The sequence below is a fragment of the Lynx canadensis genome, chromosome D1 (genome assembly GCF_007474595.2).
Source record: "Lynx canadensis isolate LIC74 chromosome D1, mLynCan4.pri.v2, whole genome shotgun sequence".
In the NCBI taxonomy this organism is placed as follows: Eukaryota; Metazoa; Chordata; class Mammalia; order Carnivora; family Felidae; genus Lynx; species Lynx canadensis.
In genome coordinates, this window is record NC_044312.2 from 64105401 (window position 1) to 64127708 (window position 22308).

The 22308-nt window shown below is 36.8% G+C and overlaps 1 protein-coding gene across 1 annotated transcript; it reads right to left on the reverse strand.

Moving 5' to 3' along the window:
• Positions 1 to 5659: 5659 nt before the first annotated feature.
• Positions 5660 to 22308, reverse strand: ZNF214 (zinc finger protein 214). The gene is made up of 4 exons (XM_032595117.1): positions 22094 to 22308; positions 20979 to 21067; positions 8664 to 8825; positions 5660 to 7571 (listed from the first exon to the last, which is right to left on the reverse strand). Exons 3-4 carry the CDS (start codon positions 8788 to 8790, stop codon positions 5875 to 5877), a joined length of 1824 nt encoding a protein of 607 aa, XP_032451008.1. The 5' UTR covers positions 8791 to 8825; positions 20979 to 21067; positions 22094 to 22308; the 3' UTR covers positions 5660 to 5874.

Here is a 22308-nt window from a genome sequence, read left to right on the forward strand (position 1 = left end):
AATATGTGTATAAACATAGATAAGATAGATAGATAGATAGAATCTTACCCCATATATAGTTCTATATCTTATACTTTCAATTAACACCATAAGTATATCATCATTACAAGATTCTTGGGAAATATAAGTTTTACTGGCTGCATAACATTACACATATAGATGCATCATAATTTATTCAACTTTTCCCCTATTTTGGGGGGGGAGGGCAACAAAAAATACTGCAATGAATATCTTGAACAATAAATATCTTTGTGTTCTAATGTAATTCAGAATGCTTGGCTCAGACCCACCACTTTCTGGGGAAACCTTTTGGAACATCAGCCCTTCAAGGCCATGTTTTATGCCTTATTATCCATCCCTGGGCATGTCTGAAGGGACCAGAGTGAACATCTGACAACAAAGCTAGCCAATCCAAAGCCTTTCCAGTAGCCTATGGTTTAGCCTGCCACAAAGGCTTGTGTAGAGGTAGTAATGAAAAGTGAGCCAGTCATCTTCTCCCACTCAGAAATCTGAATGGGGAGACCCAGAAGGAAGTTTACAAGTTAGTGGTTGGCAATGGAATTAAAAAATACATATTCATGGATGTGGTGGCAATTATAGACCTGCAAAGAGTAGGTCAGTGCATAGACAGTAGAGAGGCTACCCAAAGAGAAACACGGTTTTGAAACAGTGGCTTTGTCTAATGGCCACTAATTCTAGAGCAAATTCCCATATGAAAGCTTATGTCCTTGGATTTTTTTCTGTGAGATTTTAAAACATGTTTGTTCTATAGCTCTATTTTTTGAATTAGATAAATGAAGTGGATCTCTTCTTTGGAAATAGAAATGCTTTAATAATGTGTAATCTATTTCCAAAAAATATATGCCTAGACATGAAATCACTGAAGGAAAGGATATCAACAATTTTAAGGCTTATGATTAGCCAAATAGCTTTTCCAGAGTCTATCAATTTACCTTCGTCGTAAGTAGTAAGTATCCATCACTCTGTACTCTCACTGAAAATAGCTATTATAATTGTTAATAAAAGTGGCATTTCATTGCTTTAATCTGATGTCCTTTGCCAATCTTTAGTAGGTAGGTATCTTCCTTATTAAAGTTCTTAACTGTCTTAATCATGAAAAATATTTTTCCTACTTTCTGATTTCAGTGTTTTTCACCTACAGTTTAAAAACTTTTGTGGCCAAATTCCTAGGTATATTTTCTAATTCTCAGAAAATACGTATGTGGTGTGCATGTTTTCAACCATAAAAAAAACCCACTTTGGTGAATTTTAAACATTTTATTTTAAAGCAGTACAATCCTCTTTAAAAAGAAAAGCTAATCTTGAATATGAATCAGATAAAGATGGGGTTGAATTTGTAGTTCGTTTCTGATAAACCAGCTTTCATGAAACCACGTGGAGGTTCGTGGAATCCAGCCTGAAAATTTGTGCTTTAATATATATTAGATTAATATATATATGATGTAGGTCATGAGATGAAAGCCTAATTTTATTTTTCACCAAAGAGTTAAATAATTTTCTCAGCGCCCTTTACTGAATAATCCTTCTCCTATTCATAGATCTTTATAATATATACGTAAAGTATATATGCATATATACTAAATATGTTACATATATATATGTAATGCATATACTTCTCTGTTTCTAAGTGATTTACTGACAGCACTCTGAACATTTTTTTTCAAGTGTACAATAAAATTCTCCATTATTTTAACTTCAATATATTATAGGGCAATCTCATTAATCTTAAATTATCTTTGCTCTTCTCCAATGTCTGTTTTTCTTAAAAGACTAGATTTTTTTAAATTTCAAATCTCATTGGGATTTTGGTGAAATTTGCAATAAAGCTATAGATTAATTTAAGAACATTTCCTCTTAAAAAAAAATAAGACTTCTCTATTCTTTTATTTTCTTCATTGTTTTCATTGCATTATTTGTTCTTTTTTAGAAAGAAATTTTAGTGTTACTACAAGCCATATTTTTTCCACCCATTATATTTTCTGATTATAGCAAGAGCTCAGGAAACTATTGGTTTTTGTATTTTTACTCGCTTTATGGATTTAGTTATTTTTATTAATTTAAAAAACATATTGTAGGCACTCCCTTATATTTGCCTAATAAACCTTGCGTATTTTATATCAATAAAATTAACCAGTAAATCAATATTGAACAATCAATAATGGGTACTTACTGATCAATATAATTTTGCTTTAATTTTTTTCTGTCTTTTGCCAATGGGGACTGAATACTCTGTTTTTATTTTCTCCTCTGTTTTGAAAGGTATATGTGCTTTAGTTCTGTTAGTTGCAATTCCTAACTTTGTAAAAAATATATATATTTTACACTCATGTAGGGTCCCTGCTATTTAAGATCAGAAATGTAGCACACTTTCTTTTGCTCTTCTTACCCCCACAGGGTTGCGGATTTCCAAATAAAAACACAGGATGCCTCATTAAATTTGAATTTCATAAGCAAATAATTTCTTAGTGCAAGTCCTGTGCAATATTTGGGATATATTATATTAAAAAATTCATTGTATATCTGAAATCTAAACTGGGTGTTCTCTATTTTATCTGACAACCCAACTCTCCCAATGAGGCATTTATATATAAACTGTTAAAGATTTTCTTGCACAGCTATTTAAAATCTTTGACATTTTGTAAACGAATTAACAATTCTGACTTAACTGCATACTTAACTGATTTTAGTACTCATTACCAGCTTTATGTCATAATCTCCACATTCTTGACCTCTCTTTAAGAAACGAACATGTATGATGTTTTCTGTTTTCTTATTTAATTTGTTACCTGCACAATTTGGACAATAAAGACAATTTGGTTGATTTAAAAAATAGGTGATAACAAGTTTTTTTTTTAATCTCACAATTCTGAAGGTGTCATTCCAGTCTTTTGACATTTACTGGTAGAGTTCTTTATCCAGTCTCTCTTTTCACTGGCTTTATAGATGACCAGAATTTTTCTTTCTGCATGATTGCAATTCTTTTTTCCCTAAGCTGTTTCTAAGCATGCTTTTTATATTGGTTTTGCCTAAAGTCTAGTGAGTATATATACTTTTAGCTCAGGTAAAGTGTCTTCATTTCTGTGATCAATGATTATGTTCCATGTTCTTTTATCTTTCTTAGAAACACCTTTATTGTGATTGGGATCAGTTTCTTTCTCTTTCAACATCACTCCTCATCAGGGAAATACAAATCAAAACCTCACTGAGATATCACCTCACTCCAGTCAGAGTGGCTAAAATGAGCAAATCAGGAGAGTATAAATGCTGGAGAGGATGTGGAGAAACGGGAACCCTCTTGCACTGTTGGTGGGAATGCAAACTGGTGCAGCCGCTCTGGAAAACAGTGTGCAGGTTCCTCAAAAAATTAAAAATAGATCTACCCTATGACCCAGCAATAGCACTGCTAGGAATTTACCCAAGGGATACAGGAGTGCTGATGCAGAGGGGCACTTGTACCCCAATGTTTATAGCAGCACTTTCAACAATAGCCAAATTATGGAAAGAGCCTAAATGTCCATCAACTGATAAATGGATAAAGAAGTTGTGGTTTATATATACAATGGAATGCTACTTGGCAATGAGAAAGAATGAAATACAGCCTTTTGTAGCGACGTGGATGGAACTGGAGACTGTTATGCTAAGTGAAATAAGTCATACAGAGAAAGACAGATACCATATGTTTTCACTCTTATGTGGATCCTGAGAAACTTAACAGAAGACCATGGGGGAGGGGAAAGGAAAAAAAAAAAGTTAGGGAGGGAGCCAAACCATAAGGAATCTTAAAAACAGAATTAACTGAGGGTTGATGAGGGGTGGGAGGGAGGGGAGGGTGAGTGAGGGGTATTGAGGAGGGCACCTGTTGGGATGAGCACCGGGTGTTGTATGGAAACCAGTTTGACAATAAATTTCATATTAAAAAAAAAAAAAAACACCTTTAATTCCTACATTGAATCTCCATTCTTTGCACTTCCTATCTGTCTTTTCTCATTATTCCCATCTCACTATCCTTTTTGTATACATTGAAAATCTTCTCAAATTTAGTCATTATTTAGGGGCATCTGGGTGGCTCAGTCGGTTAAGCGTCCCAACTTCTGCTCAGGTCTGATCTCATGGTCGGTGAGTCTAAAACCCATGTCGGGCTCTGTACTGATAGCTCAGAGCCTGCTTTGGATTCTGTGTCTCCCTCTCTCTCTGCCCCTCCCCCACTTGCACTCTGTCAAAAATAAAAATATTAAGAAAAAATTTTAATTTATTCATTATTTGATATTCTGCAGTGCTAATTCAAATTGCTCCTTACTGCCTTTCACTTTGATCCATTTTAAATTTCCCTGTAGTCCTTCGTTTTCTTTTTATTTTAGAGGCTCTTCTCTACTTAGGGATTTCTGCTCTAGTTTTACTGATTACAGGTTTTCTCTCATGCTACTCAGGACACCAATTGTTTTGACAATTTCTCCAGGAGACTGCAATAGATGATTTTCAGGGCTATCGATTTTTAACTCTTCACAATGGTTTTATTTCTTTGGTACTGCAATTCCTGTTATTTCCCTGAACAGGTCCCCTTAATTTAGTTTCTCTTGGGCAGTGATATCTAAACACGTTTATATTATGAGTAGTTAGGACTTGTGTATTCCTACTGACTACTCCATTTTATAATGGCCAAATTCTCTCGTCTTACATCATTAGCTTATTCAATTTTGCACATAGCTCTGAGTTCAGTTCTGCTTCCAGCAGCGATTTCTCTATTACCACTTTGTTCTACTGAGATTAAATCAGAGTCTACTGCTTAAATCTCTAATTCTGAACAGATCTGAACAGATCTAGCATTCACTTTTTAAAATTTTTTTTGTTTATTTCTGAGACAGAGAGAGACAGAGCATGAGTGGGGGAGGGGCAGAGAGGGAGACACAGAATCAGAAGCAGGCTCCAGGCTCCAAGCTGTCAGCACAGAGCCAGATGTGGGGCTCGAACTCACAGACCACGAGATCATAACCTGAGCCGAAGCTGGACACTCAACCGACTGAGCCACCCAGGTGCCCCATCTAGCATTCACTTCTATCAGCTTTTATCAACATCTTTCACCCCTTATTTAGACACATTAAATTTTGCATTTCTTGTTACGTGGTGTCTGAACCTATGAATAAATGTGGAAACCTGGGGAGAGGGATACCTGGGAAGGGGGACGTGTGAGAGTGCACCTCAAATGCAGCACAGCACCCCTGTAACAAAAGAATGGTTCCTGGCTTTTCTGAGTGACAGAGATAACATCTCTAAGACATCCTATCTCAGATAAAGGGTCATGCAATGTTTTCTTACCTTATGTCATAAGCAACTGAATTGTACTGGCCCTGTAGTTAATGCTTCCACATTTGAGCAATAGGTTATCTACCAGTTAAGTTTCAAGTTTTGTGTTTTTTTCCTGTGGTTTCCTAGGGACTTTACAGGGAGTCAAGATGCTGTTTCATAGCTAGCTAGCCAATTTCCATTTAAACCAAAGTGTAAGTAAATGTTTTGAAGTCAGTGAAAATACAAAGTTAAATATACAGTATGATTTCATGCACATAAAAATGTATAAAAAAAAAGACTAGAACAGGATGAAGAGTTTTCTTGAATCTTTCATATATTTTATAATGGCTATGTATAATATTAATAGAAAAAGTAAATACACTTTAATTTTAAATACATAGGCATCCTCCTAAGGATTTCTTCTTGAAGCAAACGCTTCTTAGTGGGAGTTAGGGAAAACTATAAACATTGCTTGGGATTATTTGGGTTATTTATAGAATTTTCTTCCCAGCAGCATTTATTGGGCTTAAAGTTAAGCTTTGATTAAAGCGGTTAACTAAATGAACATAATTATAAGCTTTCCTGTCCGTGATTATTGTGAAGATGTGAATTCGGGTCAAATCCCTTATAATACTCATGGCATTTATGAGGTTTCTCTCCTGTGTGGACTCTTTGATGAATTCGAAGAGCTGAGCTATGACCAAAACCCTTGCCGCACTTAGCACATTGATAAGGCTTCTCTCCTGTGTGGACCCTCTGATGGATGTGAAGATTAGAGCTGTGACTAAAGCCCTTTCCACAATCATCACATTTATAGGGCTTTTCTCCTGTGTGGACTCTCTGATGAATGAGAAGATGTGAACGCTGACTGAATCCCTTACCACACTGTTCGCATTTATAGGGTTTCTCTCCAGTGTGTACTCTTTGATGAGTGTGAAGCTTTGAACTCTTGCTGAAGCCCTTCCCACATTCATGACAAGTATAGGGTTTCTCCCCTGTATGGACCCTCTGATGGATGCGAAGATCAGAGCTGTGACTAAAGTCTTTCCCACAGTCATCACATTTGTAAGGCTTCTCTCCTGTATGTACTCTCTGATGAATCTGGAGATTTGAGCGCTGGGTAAAGCCCTTACCACAGTCATCACATTTATAGGACTTCTCTCCTGTGTGGACTAACTGATGAATTCGAAGATTTGAGCTCTGACTGAAGCCCTTACCACACTCATCACACTTATATGGTTTCTCTCCTGTGTGGACTCTCTGATGAACGTGAAGCACTGAACTCCGACTAAAACTCTTACCACACTGATCACACTTAAAAGGCTTCTCTCCTATGTGAAGTCTCTGGTGAATGTGAAGTAATGAATTTCTACTGAGGTCCTTACCACACTCAAATTTATAGAGTTTCTCTTCTGTATGGACTCTTTGATGATTGTGAAGGCTAGAGATCTGACTGAAGCTCTTACCACACATGTGGCATATATAAGAAACCTCCCCTGTGCAGACTCTCTGATGAAAGTGAACACCTAAGCTCTGACTGAAGTTACCATCAACTTCATCACATCCATACAGCTTCTTACCTATGTGAATTCTTGGATGTCTATATAGGTCTGATCTCTGAGAGAAGCATGCTGTGCTGATGGAGCACTGATAGAACTTTTCTCCAAGTTGATTTCTCTTGTGGAGAACACACTGTGAGTTCCAATAATAAATTTCTTTGCATTTATTACATCCACAGTATTTCTCTTCCATAGAGTCTTTCAGTAAGTCATGTTGATATATCTCCCCAATGTACTCTGGACGGGCTTCCCCTGTTGAGACACAAGAATGCTGAACTATGAGCTTCTGTTCTTTTTCCAGAGAGAGATTTTTCTTAGATATGCCAAGATGGCATCTGCTTCCTTGAAAACCATGTGACTCATTCCTGTAGATTTCTCTAGCATAGTCTTGAGGGGTGTGTTTTGTTTCTAAGGACTGCCAGGGTATAAACTTTGTATATTTTAAGTTCCTGGGACTTCTGCCTTCAAAAGTCAGCTCATAGTTCCCATACCCTGGTACTTGCGTGGAGAGTATCAACCATTCTTGATGGTGGGAAAGGTCTTGTTGCTTGAGGTCTTTGGAATCTATTCCTTGGATGGTTTCCACATAGCTTCTATTCTTATATATCTGAGTGCTGGCACTCCTCCAGCCTTGCCAGCAGGGATGATTTTCATGTTCTAAATATCTGAATCTTTCTTCTTGGGGTTTGTAACTCTCTTTCCAGTTTCCTAGAAGAATAAGCAGATTATCCAGTGGTGAGATGAAGGTGGTGTTAAAAAATTTCCAAGTATCTCACTGACCTCCAGAAATATATGTGTATCCAGAAAGAAGGATTAGGACTTAGGATTTAGGTCTGAAATTCATGTGTTTGTTTATTCATATGTGAATCCCTTCATTCACTTATTCATTCAATCCATAGATGTATCCTAAGCATCTACTACTACCACGTACTGTTAGAAATCACAAAATAAGGCTGACTGCTTCATGGAAATCATCTTAAAAACAGATTTAATTAGATTACTCTATTTGGGCATTGTTATGAGAAATAAAATATTTCTATTTTTCTGTTCTAGAGAGTGTGATAGATTGTGTGAAAAAATGGCTGTATTAATTCTGTACCTCTGCGTGTTCCCCTTCCATGCTGACTTTAGCTGGGCTATACAATTTGCTTTCTTTACTGGGACAATAGCAAAAGTGATACAAGCAGACTTGAAAGTGCTTGTACACTGGGGCTTGTCCTCTCTCTTGCTGGTTTTGAAAATTCTGTGACCACCAATATGTAAACAAGCCTGGGCTAGCCTGCTTGAAGAAGTATGTATGGTCAACACATCTCCATTATCCCTACTGATATCAACCCACTGCCAGACATGTGAGCCAGACTGTCCAGCCTCATTTTAGACCATCCAGCCCCAGTCAGATCACTCTATGATAGAAGTTCCATCTAACCAATGAGAATCATGGAAAATAATAAGGTTTATTTTAAGTCACTAGTTTGAGGTAGTTTGTTATATAGCAAAAGCTAACTTGTACAAATAGTATGAAGAGAGAACAAATTTAGAACCACACAGAATGAATTATGTGTGGAGATCTGTATTTTAAGTGAATTCCAGAAAATAAATAATAATCACAAATACCTATCAATACATAGCCTGGGTGTCTTAGAAGATGTCTTGCTCTATCCTCTGTCATCTGATTTAAGACCCATTTCTGAGGATACTTCTCCTATCTCAATACAATACCTAGACAAAGAACCAAAATACTCAACAAAACTGGTCCCAGAAGAAACTAACTCTATTACCTAAGAGCTGGGATAACTTTACCTACTGACATGACATTTGTGTAGTTCTCCCACATGACCTCTCTGTAGAGCTTTTTTTGAGAAGAATCCAGGAATTTCCACTCCTCCCAAGTGAAAATAACAGTCACATCTTCAAATGTTACTGCCATCTGGTCAAAGATCAGATTTTCCAGGAAGAAGAGATCTAAATGAGAAGATGGACAAAGCAAAAGCCATTCAGCACGTAATGTAAGTAACAAAGCAAATAAAAAAATAAAGAATTTTAATAATGAAGAAAAACAAGAAAGGTAAGAGGAGACATAACAATAGCGGATGGCTAAATAATGTATCCAGTCACTGAAGCCAGATACCCGGCTTTCCATCTTAAGAAACATTTATATAGCATCTGTCTGCTAACCACTGGGCTAAGTACTTCACATATTATTTTAAGTAGTCCTCACAGTGACCCTCTCGTAGATACGATTATCATCCCTATTTTAAAAATTAGTAAATAATAGTTGAAAAAACTTAAGTCAATTCCCCCCAACCCTTTTTATTCTGGAAATGTTCATCTTCCTGCTCCAATCTGGGCTGGCTATTCTTTTTAGTGCTCCATTTTCAAGATTATATGATTCTTCCTCTTTTGTGAATTTCTCCATTAATTGGGAGGCACAGGCCCAAATTAGTTCAATCTAGTTTATGAATGGTAAGTCCACGGCCACTGAAAAAAGCAAAGGTGAGACACAGACAAGGTTTTCAAGATACACTTTTGGTTTAAAGGAGAATCTCCAAGCATGGTTACACTGCATGTTTGAAGTCCTTGTCATCATTCACGTGGCTGGGTATTGAATTCTAGAGCAAAAAGAATTTTTCTCAGAATCATTTCACTGTTCATAAGCCTTCATTGTTGTCTCTAAGACTTTTTGTTTGTTTAATTCCTTTGCAACCAACTTTTTCTTTCTTTTCTGGAAATACTTTAGGATCCTCTTTTTTGACTGACCCTCTGCTTCCAATGTTAAAGATGTATCCTCAGCTTCCCTGAAGTTCACAGGGCTCATCAAATCCTTCTTATGCTTATTCCCCTGTGGAGCATTCCAGGATGGAATGTCTTTAGCCCTATGCAGCTCTTCCCACTGTTGCTCCTGTTGCCTTCCAAGTTACTGTTGAAATTTCTCATTTGCTAATGGCTCTTTACTTCATCATTTTTTTTTAGTTTTTTATCATCATGCAGTTTTAGAAAGAAGAGATAAATGTATGTATTCAGACTGCCTAAAAATACTTCTCTTAGTGGAAAGAACAGGTCATAAGTTGGTTATGTGACACATTTCTTTGATGACATATTCTCAATTCTAAAATTCAATTAAAAATGTTTAGTAGGGGTGCCTGGGTGGTGCAGTCGGTTAAGCGTCCGACTTCAGCCAGGTCACGATCTCGCGGTCCGTGAGTTCGAGCCCCGCGTCAGGCTCTGGGCTGATGGCTCAGAGCCTGGAGCCTGTTTCCGATTCTGTGTCTCCCTCTCTCTCTGCCCCTCCCCCGTTCATGCTCTGTCTCTCTCTGTCCCAAAAATAAATAAACGTTTAAAAAAAAATTTTTTTAGTAAATACTACAATAAAGAAAATACATACTTTTAATGGAGGAAAACTAGAATATCATGACCATGAAGTCATTATAATTATAGCAGTTAAATACCAAAGGTTATGTGGAAAGGGCTGTTATCTCATTTACTATGACAACAATCCTAGAAGGTATAATTATCAACACTAAAGGAATAAGGAAACCAACATTTAAATTTCTCTTTTCTGATGTTTATTTATTTTTGAGGGGGGGGTGGTGGAGGGCAGAGAGAGAGGGAGACTGAGGATTCAAAGCAGGCTCTGTCCTGAGATTGGAGGGCCCTAACACTGGGCTCGAACTCATGGATCATCATGACCTAAACCAAAGTCAGATGCTTAGCCAGCCAACTGAGCCACCCAGGTGCCCCAGAAACCAACATTTAGCAAGATTAAGTAACTTGTATAAGGTCATTCAGTTGCAAAATAGTGGTTTTTAAACCCAGGCCTACTGTAAAAGAAGTAAAACACAACTTGGTGAAGGGATGTAAATCAAGATTTCCAAGTACATCCTTATTGTGTTAACAAAAGGACAGAAGGAAGATGTATTGAAATATTCAAGGATTTAAAGTATACCACCCAGGTACTGTTTTCCAAAAAACCTACATGAAAATCCATGCGTCAACAATGAAATATGAACCACAAATAAGAACTCAAGAATGAGAAAATTCAATGCTGTTCATTTTTAAATGTTTATAACATAAATGTTAAAAATGTAAAATATAATAAGTCTATGGGACGCCTGGGTGGGTCAGTCAGTTGAGCGTCCAACTTTTGATTTCAGCACAAGTCACAATCTCGCAGTTTGTGAGTTTGAGGCCCTCATCGGACTACATGGTGCACAGCCTGCTTGGGATTCTCTCTCTATCCCTCTCTTTCTGAGCCTCCCTGCTCTCTCTCTCTCTCTCTCAAAATGAATAAAATAGACTTAAAAAAATATAGTAAGTCTCTTTTAACATAAACAAATGAATATACATAGATATCTGGCTAGCTAGCTAGATGAAATAAGTAAATTGGGATGCTCAGAAGCCCAGACTACAGGAGTGAAAACTGGAATTAGAACAGAAAATAAATGAACCCACTGGTTCCTTATTTTGTAAAAAGTACAGAAAAGTAAAACTCGGTCTGTTGGCCTGTTGTTATTGGCTTTGATTATTTTTAAAAATGTTTAAGAATTGCTTTAAAAAATACACTAGAGATTCAGAGTTTAGTCACTCTTAACTGAAAACAAATTCATAAAATTTTCATTAATTCTGAATAATAATAAAAAGTAAAAACTGAAAGTCTACCCTCCCTAAATAAGTTGAGAAGTAACCAGGATAGTTTTTACTATGTCCTTTCTGACCTTTATTCATTCATACACACAAACGTACATACACACCCCACTGAAATTTTCTCTTAACAAAGACATGACAATTCTGGTTTGCATTTCTCATGTAATATATAATGTACAACTTCACATTTCAGTACATATATACGTCCATCTTATTTGCGGTAGTTTTAAAATATGTCCACAAATTATATGATTCCCTTCCCTCCAAGAAGTGTTCCCGACCCCTTGAAAGTGGACTGGACTTAGGGACTCACTTCTGAGGAATATTACATAAAAAAACAGAAGGGGAAGAAGACATGGTATGCAACTTTCAAGACTAGCTCCTAAGGGCACTGCAGCTTCCTCCTTGCCCTTTTTCTTAGATCACTCTCTCTTGAAGAAGCTACCTTCTATGTGGTGAAAATACTTAGGAGCCTTGAACAGGACATGTGGCAAGGAATTGAGGCTTCTGTCCTCAGTGTGAAATGAGGCATTCTGCCAACAGCCACATGAGTGACACATCTTAGCAGAAGATCCTCCGGCCCCAGTGAAGCCTTCCGATAACTGCAGTCCTGCTGACAGCTTGACTGCAGCCCCGTGCGAGACCTTGGGTTGGGACCACACAGCTATGCTGCTCCCAGATTCCTGACCCTTAGAAACTGAGTGACACGAAAAAATGTGTGTTATTTTAAACTGCAATAAATAAATACCATTGTTCTACCAAGCATTCTGTTAGCGGTTAATTACTATTACAGTCAAATTGTTTTAGAAAAGAGAAAGTGAAAATTGCTAGCTCAGTATGTGGCTAGTGTAATCTTGACCCCAGGAGCAGATAAAGACAATATCAAAAAGTAAAATTACAATCCCACTTGTAAATTTTATAAATCTATAAAAATCCTAAATAAAGTATTAACTAATTGAATTCAGGAATATATTAAAAATATGAATCATGATTACGCATGGTTTATTACAGGAAGGAAGGACAGTTCAAAATGATAGAGAAAATCTATCAACATAATTCACTATATTAACAGACTATAGAAAAAAACCATAATTAGCTGATGCAAAAAAATCATGTGATAAAGTTCATAATGTTCAACACCTATATACGATCTTTAAAAACTTTCAACGGGGGGGGGGGGGGTGCGCCTGGGTGGCTCAGTCGGTTGGTTGAGCTTTCGACTTCGGCTCAGGTCATGATCTCACGGTCCGTGAGTTTAAGCCCCGCATCAGGCTCTGTGCGGACAGCTCAGAGCCTGGAGCCTGCTTCAGATTCTGAGTCTCTCTCTCTGCCCTTCCCAACTCACGCTCTGTCTCTCTATCTCAAAGATAAACATTAAAAAAAAAAAAAATTAAAAACTTTCAGCAAGGGCGCCAGGGTGGCTCAGTTGGTTAAGCCTCCGACTCTTGATTTCAGCTCAGGTCATGATCTCATGGTTTGTGAGTTCAAGCCCCATATTGGGCTCTGCACTGTCAGAGCTTGGAATTCTCTCTCTGTCTCTTGTTCTGCCCCCCTCCCCTGCTCATGCTGTCTATCTCTGTCTCTGTCTCTCAAAATAGGCAAATAAACTTTTTAAAAAATTTAATAAAAATAAAAAATAAAGTAAAATAAACACTTTTAGCGAAGTAGAAATAAACTCCCTAAATTGGTAAAGTTTACATATTAGGAACCTTCATCAAAATCAGAACTTGAATGTAGAATCTTTGTATGTGTTCCTTTTATTATGGTAAACAAGAATGACTACCATTACTGTTGCTTTCAACATAATACCAAAGGTCTGACAAATACTATAAGAAAATGAAACAAGAGGCATAAGAATTAGAAGTAAAAACAAAAAAAAAAGTAATTATTTGCATATGTTATTGCAATCTATGTAGAAAAATGAACAGTATTCAAATAACCACAAACTAAATAGAGAGCTCAGCAAAATTACCAGATACAATAAAATGACAGCATAATTGTATCAGCAATCAACTACTAGAAAATAGAGGGTATAGAGGTACCTGGGTGGCTCAGTAGGTTAAGCATCTGACTTCAGCTCAGGTCATGATCTAGCAGTTTGTGAGTTCAAGCCCGCATTGGGCTCTTTGTTGACAGCTTGGAGCCTAGAGCCTGCTTCAGATTCTGTGTCTCCCTCTCTCACTGCCCCTCCCCCGCTCGTGCTGGCTGGTTCTCTCAAAAATAAATAAACGTTAAAAAAAAATAGTATCATTCACAAAAAAGCAAAACAAAAACAAAAAACCACTATCTTAACCAAGAACATAAAGAAATCTTTGAAGAAAATTTTTAAATTCCAATAAACAGAAAGAAGATGATCTAAATAAAGAAGAAGCATACTTCCATGTTCTTGGATGGGTTGAATTAAATTCAATATACCCCCAAATTTCCAGCTGGATTTTTTAAGGAACACAATATACTTTTTCCCCTAAAATTTACAGGGAAGAAAAAGAAGTCTATAAAGACTTAAGTAAACCAAGCAGGAAGACTTGCCCTACCAGATAGTGACATGCCACGAAACTACAACATTAAATCAAAACTAAAAAAAAACCAGTAGAACAGCATGGAAGACTCAGAGACTGTGTTTGTTTATATATGAAAACACATTAACAATAAAGATGGCATTAAACATAAAAGAGGAAAGAATGGATTATTTACTATATGGTGTTGTGAAAACTGATTAACTATATGAGAAAACATAAACATGGATTCCAACTTAGTATCATATACAATGTGAACACTAGATAGATTAAAAAAGGGAAATCAATAAAGAAAATGGTGGAACTGAAAAACATTTACTATTATGAAATGAATCCAAGAGCCAGTTCTTTGGAAGAAAAATATTAACAATAAAATAGATAAATTACCAGATTGCTAGCCAAAGGGGGAAAAAAGGAGTGAGCATAAATAGAAAAAAGTTAGAACTGACATTGGGGAAGTAGGAACAGATACAAATTTAACTGAATGTGGGGCGCCTGGGTGGCTCAGTTGGTTAAGTGTCCGACTCTCAGTTTCAGCTCAGGTCATGATTTCACAGTTTCGTGGGTTCGAGCCTTGCATCAGACTCTGTGCTGGCAGTGCACAGCCTGCTTGGGATTCTCTCTCTCTCTCCCTCTCTGCCCCTCCCCCACTCATGCTGTCTCTGTCTCTCTCAAAATAAATAAACTTGAAAACTTAAAATTAACTGAATGTTAGGTGGGCACTTTCTACAGCTCTTTTAAAAATTAATCTTAATAGAAATAGGAAATATATTTTTTTCCTAGAAAACCATTCAACAAGTCCTAAAGAAAAAACACCTGAACAGATCAGCTATATGAAAGAAATTGCTCAAGTTACCAAAGAACTATAGCCTTCAAAAATAACTGACCCAAATGTTTTCTAACATAAATTCTCTCAAATTTTCAAGGAACAGAATATTCAAAGTTATTAAATTATTCCAAATCATATAGAAAAACTATCAAAACTTTTAAGACATTGAGGAAAACATTGAGAAAGTAAAAGTCAGAAAACTATAGATCTATACTGTGTTACTAATGAATATTGATATAAACTTCAAGGATAAAGTAAAATATAAGGCTAATAAAATCCAGCAACACCTATATTTATAACATACTGCCATGCTGCCAGTATTATCTTATTTTTTGACAGTTTCTCTGGAATTCAGGAATGGCTTGGCTGGGCAGTTCTAATTCAGATCCCTCAGCAGATTGTTGAGTTGTCGACAGGAGCAGCAATTACTTTTTTTTAGAGGCTTGCTTGATTCGGCTGGAGGATTCATTTTCAGGGTGGCTCACTCACAAGGCTGGCAGGCTGGTTGTGACTATTGATGGAAGATCTTAGTTTCTTTGCATTTGTTCACATGGCCTAGGCTACCTCTCAATGTAGAGGCAAGCAAAAGCTGCGTCCTTTCTATGACTTAGCTTTGGAAGTCACATAGCATCACTTCTGCAGTACTCCACTGCTTGAGGTAATCATAAACCCCAGCCAGATTTGAGAAGAGGGAACACAGATCCTACTTTTTGGTGGTAAGAGTGTAAGTCACATTGTAAGATGAGCATGAAGAGTCCAATATGTTACAGGTGTGGTCATCTTTAGAAAATGCAGACGCAACCTGCTACAATATCAAAGCAAATTGTAGCATGACAGAATGGTGCTTTATTCCAAAAGGTAGACAAAGGAAGGCCCAAATGAAGAAAATATTAACTATAAACTGTCATAACAATGTTAAATAAGAAAAGCCATATATTTTAATCAGTGCCAAAAAGGTACTTCTTAAAATTCGGTATGGATCCTTCATTTAAAACTACAAACAAATCAAGTTAGCAAAATAAAAATAAAGACATGCAAATATATCTCAAATCCAAAAGTAAAACATTAAAGGCACACCCAATAAGACTGGAAACTTGACAGAGATACTGCAAATTCACTATATTTAAACCACTGATGAAACCACTTCCCAAAGCAAGTAGAGGGTATGGTATATGGGAAACCAAAGAAAATCAACTGAAAATTATTAGTAATTATAAGGGAAGTCAATTCTAATACTAGGTTTGTACCCTAGAAAACAAACACATGTATGCCAGAAGATACATACAACAAGTTTTTCAGTATATCAAAAAGACTGGAAGCAAAACAAAAGGCCCAACAACAGTAGGATGGATAAATAAGTTGTTGGTCATACTGTGAAAGCATACATAACAGTTAAAAAAAACTTTAGGTACATGAATCAACATGGATACACTGTAAAAATCTAACATTATACTAAAGAAGCTATTCACAGAATAGTTATATAGAGTCCATTTATATAAAACTAAAAAAAAATAGGTAAGGAATAATAAACAACATTTAAGATAGCAGTTGCTCTCTAGGAAAAGGAGGGAATGAAATTAAAAGCATTTGCTGGTCTAGGGGCCCCTGGGTGGCTCAGTCTTAGGTTAAGCGCGTCTAACTTCGCCTCGGGTCATGATCTCGCGGTTTGTGTGTTCGAGCCCCGCATCGGGTTCTGTGCTGACAGCTCAGAGCCTGGAGACTGTTTCAGATTCTGTGTCTCCCTCTCTCTGCCCCTTCCCCACTTGCACTCTGTTTCTCTGACTCAAAAACAAACAAACATTAAAAAAAATTAAAAGTATTTTCTGGTCTAGATGGTGGGCATTCATGTTATTATATTTTAATTTATACATATATGTTTTAGTATGTTCTTTTGCATGTATGAATGCATCACAATAAAAGTTCAAATTAAGTAACCATGTGAAGTTCAGACATATAGTCAATAAAAGTTATTTGTAAAACGACATTTACAATACCAATTAAAAAATAAAATTCCTGGGATGCCTGGCTGACTTAGCTGGTTAAGTGTCTGACTCTTGATTTTAGCTCAGGTTATGATCTCGTGGTTTGTAAGTTTAAGCCCAGCACCAGGCTCTGTGCTAACAGTATAGAGCCTGCTTGGGATTCTGTCTCCCTTTCTCTGCCCCTCCCCTGCTCACAATCAATCTCTCTCTCTCTCTCTCTCTCTCTCTCTTTCTCTCTCTCTCTCTCAAAAATAAATAAACAAAAACATTAAAAAAATATAAATTCCTAAAAGCTTAACAAAAATACTTAGAACCTAGATAAATGTAGCTTTTAAATTTAGAAAGCACTCCTCAATCTTAGGTAGGAGAAATAAACATAATTTTGTTCTCATTAAACTTATCTACATTTTCAATGATACTTACAGGTTTGGGGGTGGGTCTGAGAAACTGATTTTCAAATACTTTTGTGGGAGAAAGAAAAACCATTATTAAAAAGAAATGACACCCAAAAAACAAATAATCCAGTGAAGAAATGGGCAAAAGACATGAACAGACACTTTTCCAAAGAAGACATCCAGATGGCTAAAAGACACATGAAAACATGCTCAACATACTCACCATCAGGGAAATACAAATCAAAACCATAATCAGTTACCACCTCACACCTATCACAGAGGCTAAAACTAACAACTCAGGCAACAACAGATGTTGGCGAGGATGCGGAAAAAGAGGATCCCTTTTGCACTGCTGGTGGGAATGCAAACTGGAACAGCCACTCTGGAGATGAGTGTGGAGGTTCCTCAAAAAATTAAAAACAGAACTACCCTACAACCCAGCAATTGCACTACTAGATATTTAACCAAAGGATACAGTAGTGCTGTTTCTAACCGGCACATGCACCCAAATGTTTATAGCAGCACTATCAACAATAGCCAAAGTATGGAAAGAGTCCAAATGACCATCAATAGATAAATGGATAAAGAAGATGTGGTGTGTGTGTGTGTGTGTGTGTGTGTGTGTGTGTGTGTGTGTAATGGAATATTACCTGACAATCAAAAAGAATGAAATCTTGCCATTTGCAACTACGTGGATGGAACTAGAGTTTATTGTGCTAAGCAAAATTAGAGAAAGACAAATATCATATGACTTCACTCATATGTGGAATTTAAGATACAAAACATATGAACATAAAGGAAAAGAAGCAAAAGTAATATAAAAACAGGGAATGGGACAAAACATAAGAGACTCTTAAATATAGAGAACAAACTGAGGGTTGCTGGAGGAAGTGTGGGTGGAGGGATGGGCTAAATGGGCAAGGGGCATTAGGGAGTACACTTGTTGGGATGAGCACTGCATATTATATGTAGGGGATGAATCACTGGATTCTACTCCTGAAATCATTATTGCACTATATCATAACTAACTTGGAAGTAAAAAAAAAAAAAAAAAAAAAAAAAAAAAAAAGAATTAAAATAAAAAAATGAGAGGAGACTAACCCAGTGGCATATTAAAACTCTGTAACTCTGTAATTATAACACCATGAGGTTGACACAGGAATAGACAAGATCAATACAAAAGAATAGAAATCTGGAAATGGACCCAAATATAGCAGAGAATTCAAACATGATAAAGGTAATATCAAATTTGTGGGGATAAGATGGCTTATATATGGTGCCGGGATATCTGACTAGCTATTGGCCAAAAAAATATATTAAACTAGATTCCCTGCTCAATTCTTATGTTTTAGCGACTAGAAATAGTTGTACATTATATTGTAAATAATAACTAACATAATAGCAACCAATTCTTACTGATTCTATTTGTCCACCACTGTGCTGGGTTTTACATATTTGACCTTATTTAACCTTCTTAACCCTACTAAGTTCTATTTCCCCACTTCAGAGATGAGAAACTGGTTAGGTAATGCAATCTAATTCACATAACTGAGAAGTGGCAGAAGCATGAAACAAGCTTAGATAGTGGACCCAGAGCCTGTATTTTGACCAATATGCTATATTAAAAAAACATACTGAAAGGTCAATATATTCAATATCTAAAACTTATAAGTAACTTTTACTTCCTTTTTTCCCAAAATGGGCTATCTTCCTTCCTTTTATCCTTAAATGAGGAAAAAGAAAGGCTAAATTCCTCTTCATTGCCCATTAAACGCACTATATATATACACAGGAACAAAATTAAATACACGTCGATAGCAGAATTGAGAGATGGATCCATGAAACAGGACAGACCCAAAAGTGATCTGTGTGTACAACTGTGTATGTGTGTGTATATGTAATGAAGTTAGTAATTTGGTATATAAACAAGTAGCACTACAACCAATGGAGAAAGTAAACGTTGTAAGAAAAATAAGAAAGTGGGAGGTGGGAAAGAATGTTTAAGTTCTATCATTTCTCACACCAAAATAAATACCTGAAAGGCTTCAGAGTTAAACTTTTAAAATACTTGAAACTATAAGAAAATAATTGAGGAAAATGAAAGTAATTATGTATTAGATTTGAGGGTGAAGAAGAGCTCTCAGAGCATAAAATTGTATTAATGAAAAGAAATAAGATTTCACTCTATACAGATTTGAAACTTACATGAACAAATAAGTCCCAAAAGGCAAATGACAAAAGGGAGAAATATAGCAATTAGCAAATGGTTTGTATCTTTTACATACAAAGAATACTTTTCATCAAATAGAAACAAAAAATTCAGTAGGAAAAAAAAGTAATGCATGTCAAGAGGCATACATTATTTATGTCAAAGAAAGAATGCAAATGACCAGTAAATGCATGTAAAAAATGGTCAACCTTTCTAAAGATTAAAGGGATGCAATTAAAGGCAAAATCTTAAATACTCAAAACTGGTAAAGGTTCAGAGAGAGAGGATCTTTCATCAAATGGTTACAGAAGTTAATTCATGTAGTATTTCTAAAAAAGAACTTGTTTTTCAAAAGCCTAAAATATAGACATTATATTCTTTGGCTCTGTTATCCTATTTCTCCAAGCATATCTTGAAAGACATAAAGAGAGATACACTTAATAAATTATGTATAAAAATATTTAATAGAAAATGTTTATAAACAGCAAAATATTGAGAATTACTTTAACTTTTCCCCAAAAAAGAAAATTTAAATAAAGTACATATAGCTGGAAGGGAACATATATACCTAGAGTACAGTACACATACCTGGAATGGAATACTAGATAGTCTTAAAAACTCATATTACCAAAAAACATTTGAAAAATGTCAATTATATGTTAAATGAAAAAAATTATACAAAAACTGGCCATCCATAATTCAACAAATATTCAATGAGTGCTTACTCATGCCATGCACAGTTCTATGTACTGAAAATGTTCTCTGCCTTCATGGAGCCTATTTCTCATGTTCAAATTTTTTTTTTATATATACTAATCTACATATATGCATGTTAGATTACCTATGTGTCTACTTTTGTACGTATGTGTACATATTAGTGTTTTTACAGGTTAGTATGTATTTGTATCGAATATTAGATAAAAGACTATAAGTAAATAGATCCAAATGTCAGTAATGGCTGCCTCTGGTTGATGTGCAGGGGACTGAGTGGTGCACAAGAATAAGTAACCAATTAAACATAAATAGCATAGCTTTCCACAATGTGACCTCACCTTATACATGCATGCTTAGGTTCTACTGTAACTAGCTCTGTTTTCTTAGTTTTCCTCTCAATTTCTGCCTGAGACTAATGATCTTCCCATCTAGAATACTACCTTCCTGTTCATGATTTTTTCAAACCTGAGTTACTATTCCTGTCTTTTAAGTGCCACTCATTCTAACACGTTAATGTTTGCTAACTTGAGAAATTATTATTGACATATGGTTTATCTCCTCAGTGTTCAGAAAAAAATTCTTATATTTCTTGATCTCAGAGCATCAAGAATGGTACAAATTTTACAGCAGACATGAATGACTGGCTGAATAAATGAGTAAATGTTGGGAAAAGACACCGGGTGGGAATAGGAGGTTTGGAAGTTTCTCAGCCAAGTGAGGAACATTTTCTACTCTGGTTCATCCATCCCCACTGCCACTTCCACTATTCCCACCACCTATGGATAATTCCAGGGGTATTTTATAAATAAGAAAAGACATTCCTACTCACCTGGGATCAGACTATGAAGAAAATAGTGAACATTGCTTCCTCCTTTATGCTCCTCTTTTAGGGAAGGGTGGAGTTTTGAGGAGTCTGAGCTGAGGGAGAAGAAAGGAGGAATGAAAGACTGGGCATGCCTTGCAATCATCCCCACATACTAACTGGGTGTGACCCCCAAACCTCCTAGAAAGAGGCCAGAAAGAACGTTTCTGTTCCTTTTCAAGGGCCAGATAGGAGAGTTATGAGAATTGGAACCAGGACTTAATTTCTGAACCTTTAAAAATTTCAAACGTACAATTCTTGTTTGGGCATGAAAACAGAATTTGATCTCACAGTCCCTCCAGGGATGCAGATGCTCTCTAATGTAATTTAACCTCTCTGAGCCCCAAGGCTTTCCTAATTAATTATTAACAAAAATAGTAAAATAATAGAAATAGGGCACATATTTTCTATTCTTAAAGTATTTTTCTTATTTTGTTCAATCAGTAAACTAGAAAGATAATTCCATTGCTCTTCTCTACTTAATACACAGAAATACTGGATTTACTATCAGAGTTCCTAGAATCTTACAGAATGGTCCCAGATCTAGCGTTCCCTGGACCTCATCAGTCTCTGTCACTAACCACTTGTAGAACTTTGAAAATGACCAAACTTCTAGACCTCCCAGGGCCTCACTTTCCTCACCTGCAAAATGGGGGCATGAGCCTTTGCTACCCGGGTCCTGCCTTGGTGATCACAGGTCCCTGGGGAAAATGATAAACAGTTAAGAGCCCTCTTTCTCTAGAAAGAAAAAAAAAAAACGATTCGTGGACGGCCCGAGAGCAGCATAGCTTTGGGCTCTCCCAACGCGCCACGGGCTGCCCGAGTGTTTTTGGATTCAGACACACAAATGGTTCTCAAGGAGAGGGATCTGCTCGCATCAGGGCCACGGATCTGCGTGGCCTCTGCTCCTGCAGCGCAGATGCGCGCGGCCTCCGTTCCACGTCCAGACCCCCGACCCGAGCTCCGCCCCAACACCTTCCAGTCCCAAGCACCCCGGTCCCGGGGTCAAAGCTGCCTCTGTCCTCCTCTCTCCTTCCCCTTAGTCGGTTTTAATTTGGGGAGGGCGACTGTGAAGGACCCACCTACACTGGTGTCTTCGGGATTTCTAAGCCGGGAGCTTCTCGGCCCCACACCCTCCCTTTTCTGCCACTTTTTCTTCAGCCACAGCTCTCCCCGCTTCTGGCTCGGTGCTCCCGACAATCCGCGTCACTAGTGGAACCTCGGAGGGGGCACAGGACCGGCCAAAACAGTCCGTCTACACAAACAATGGCCGCAGCCCCGCTAGACCGAAAAGGAA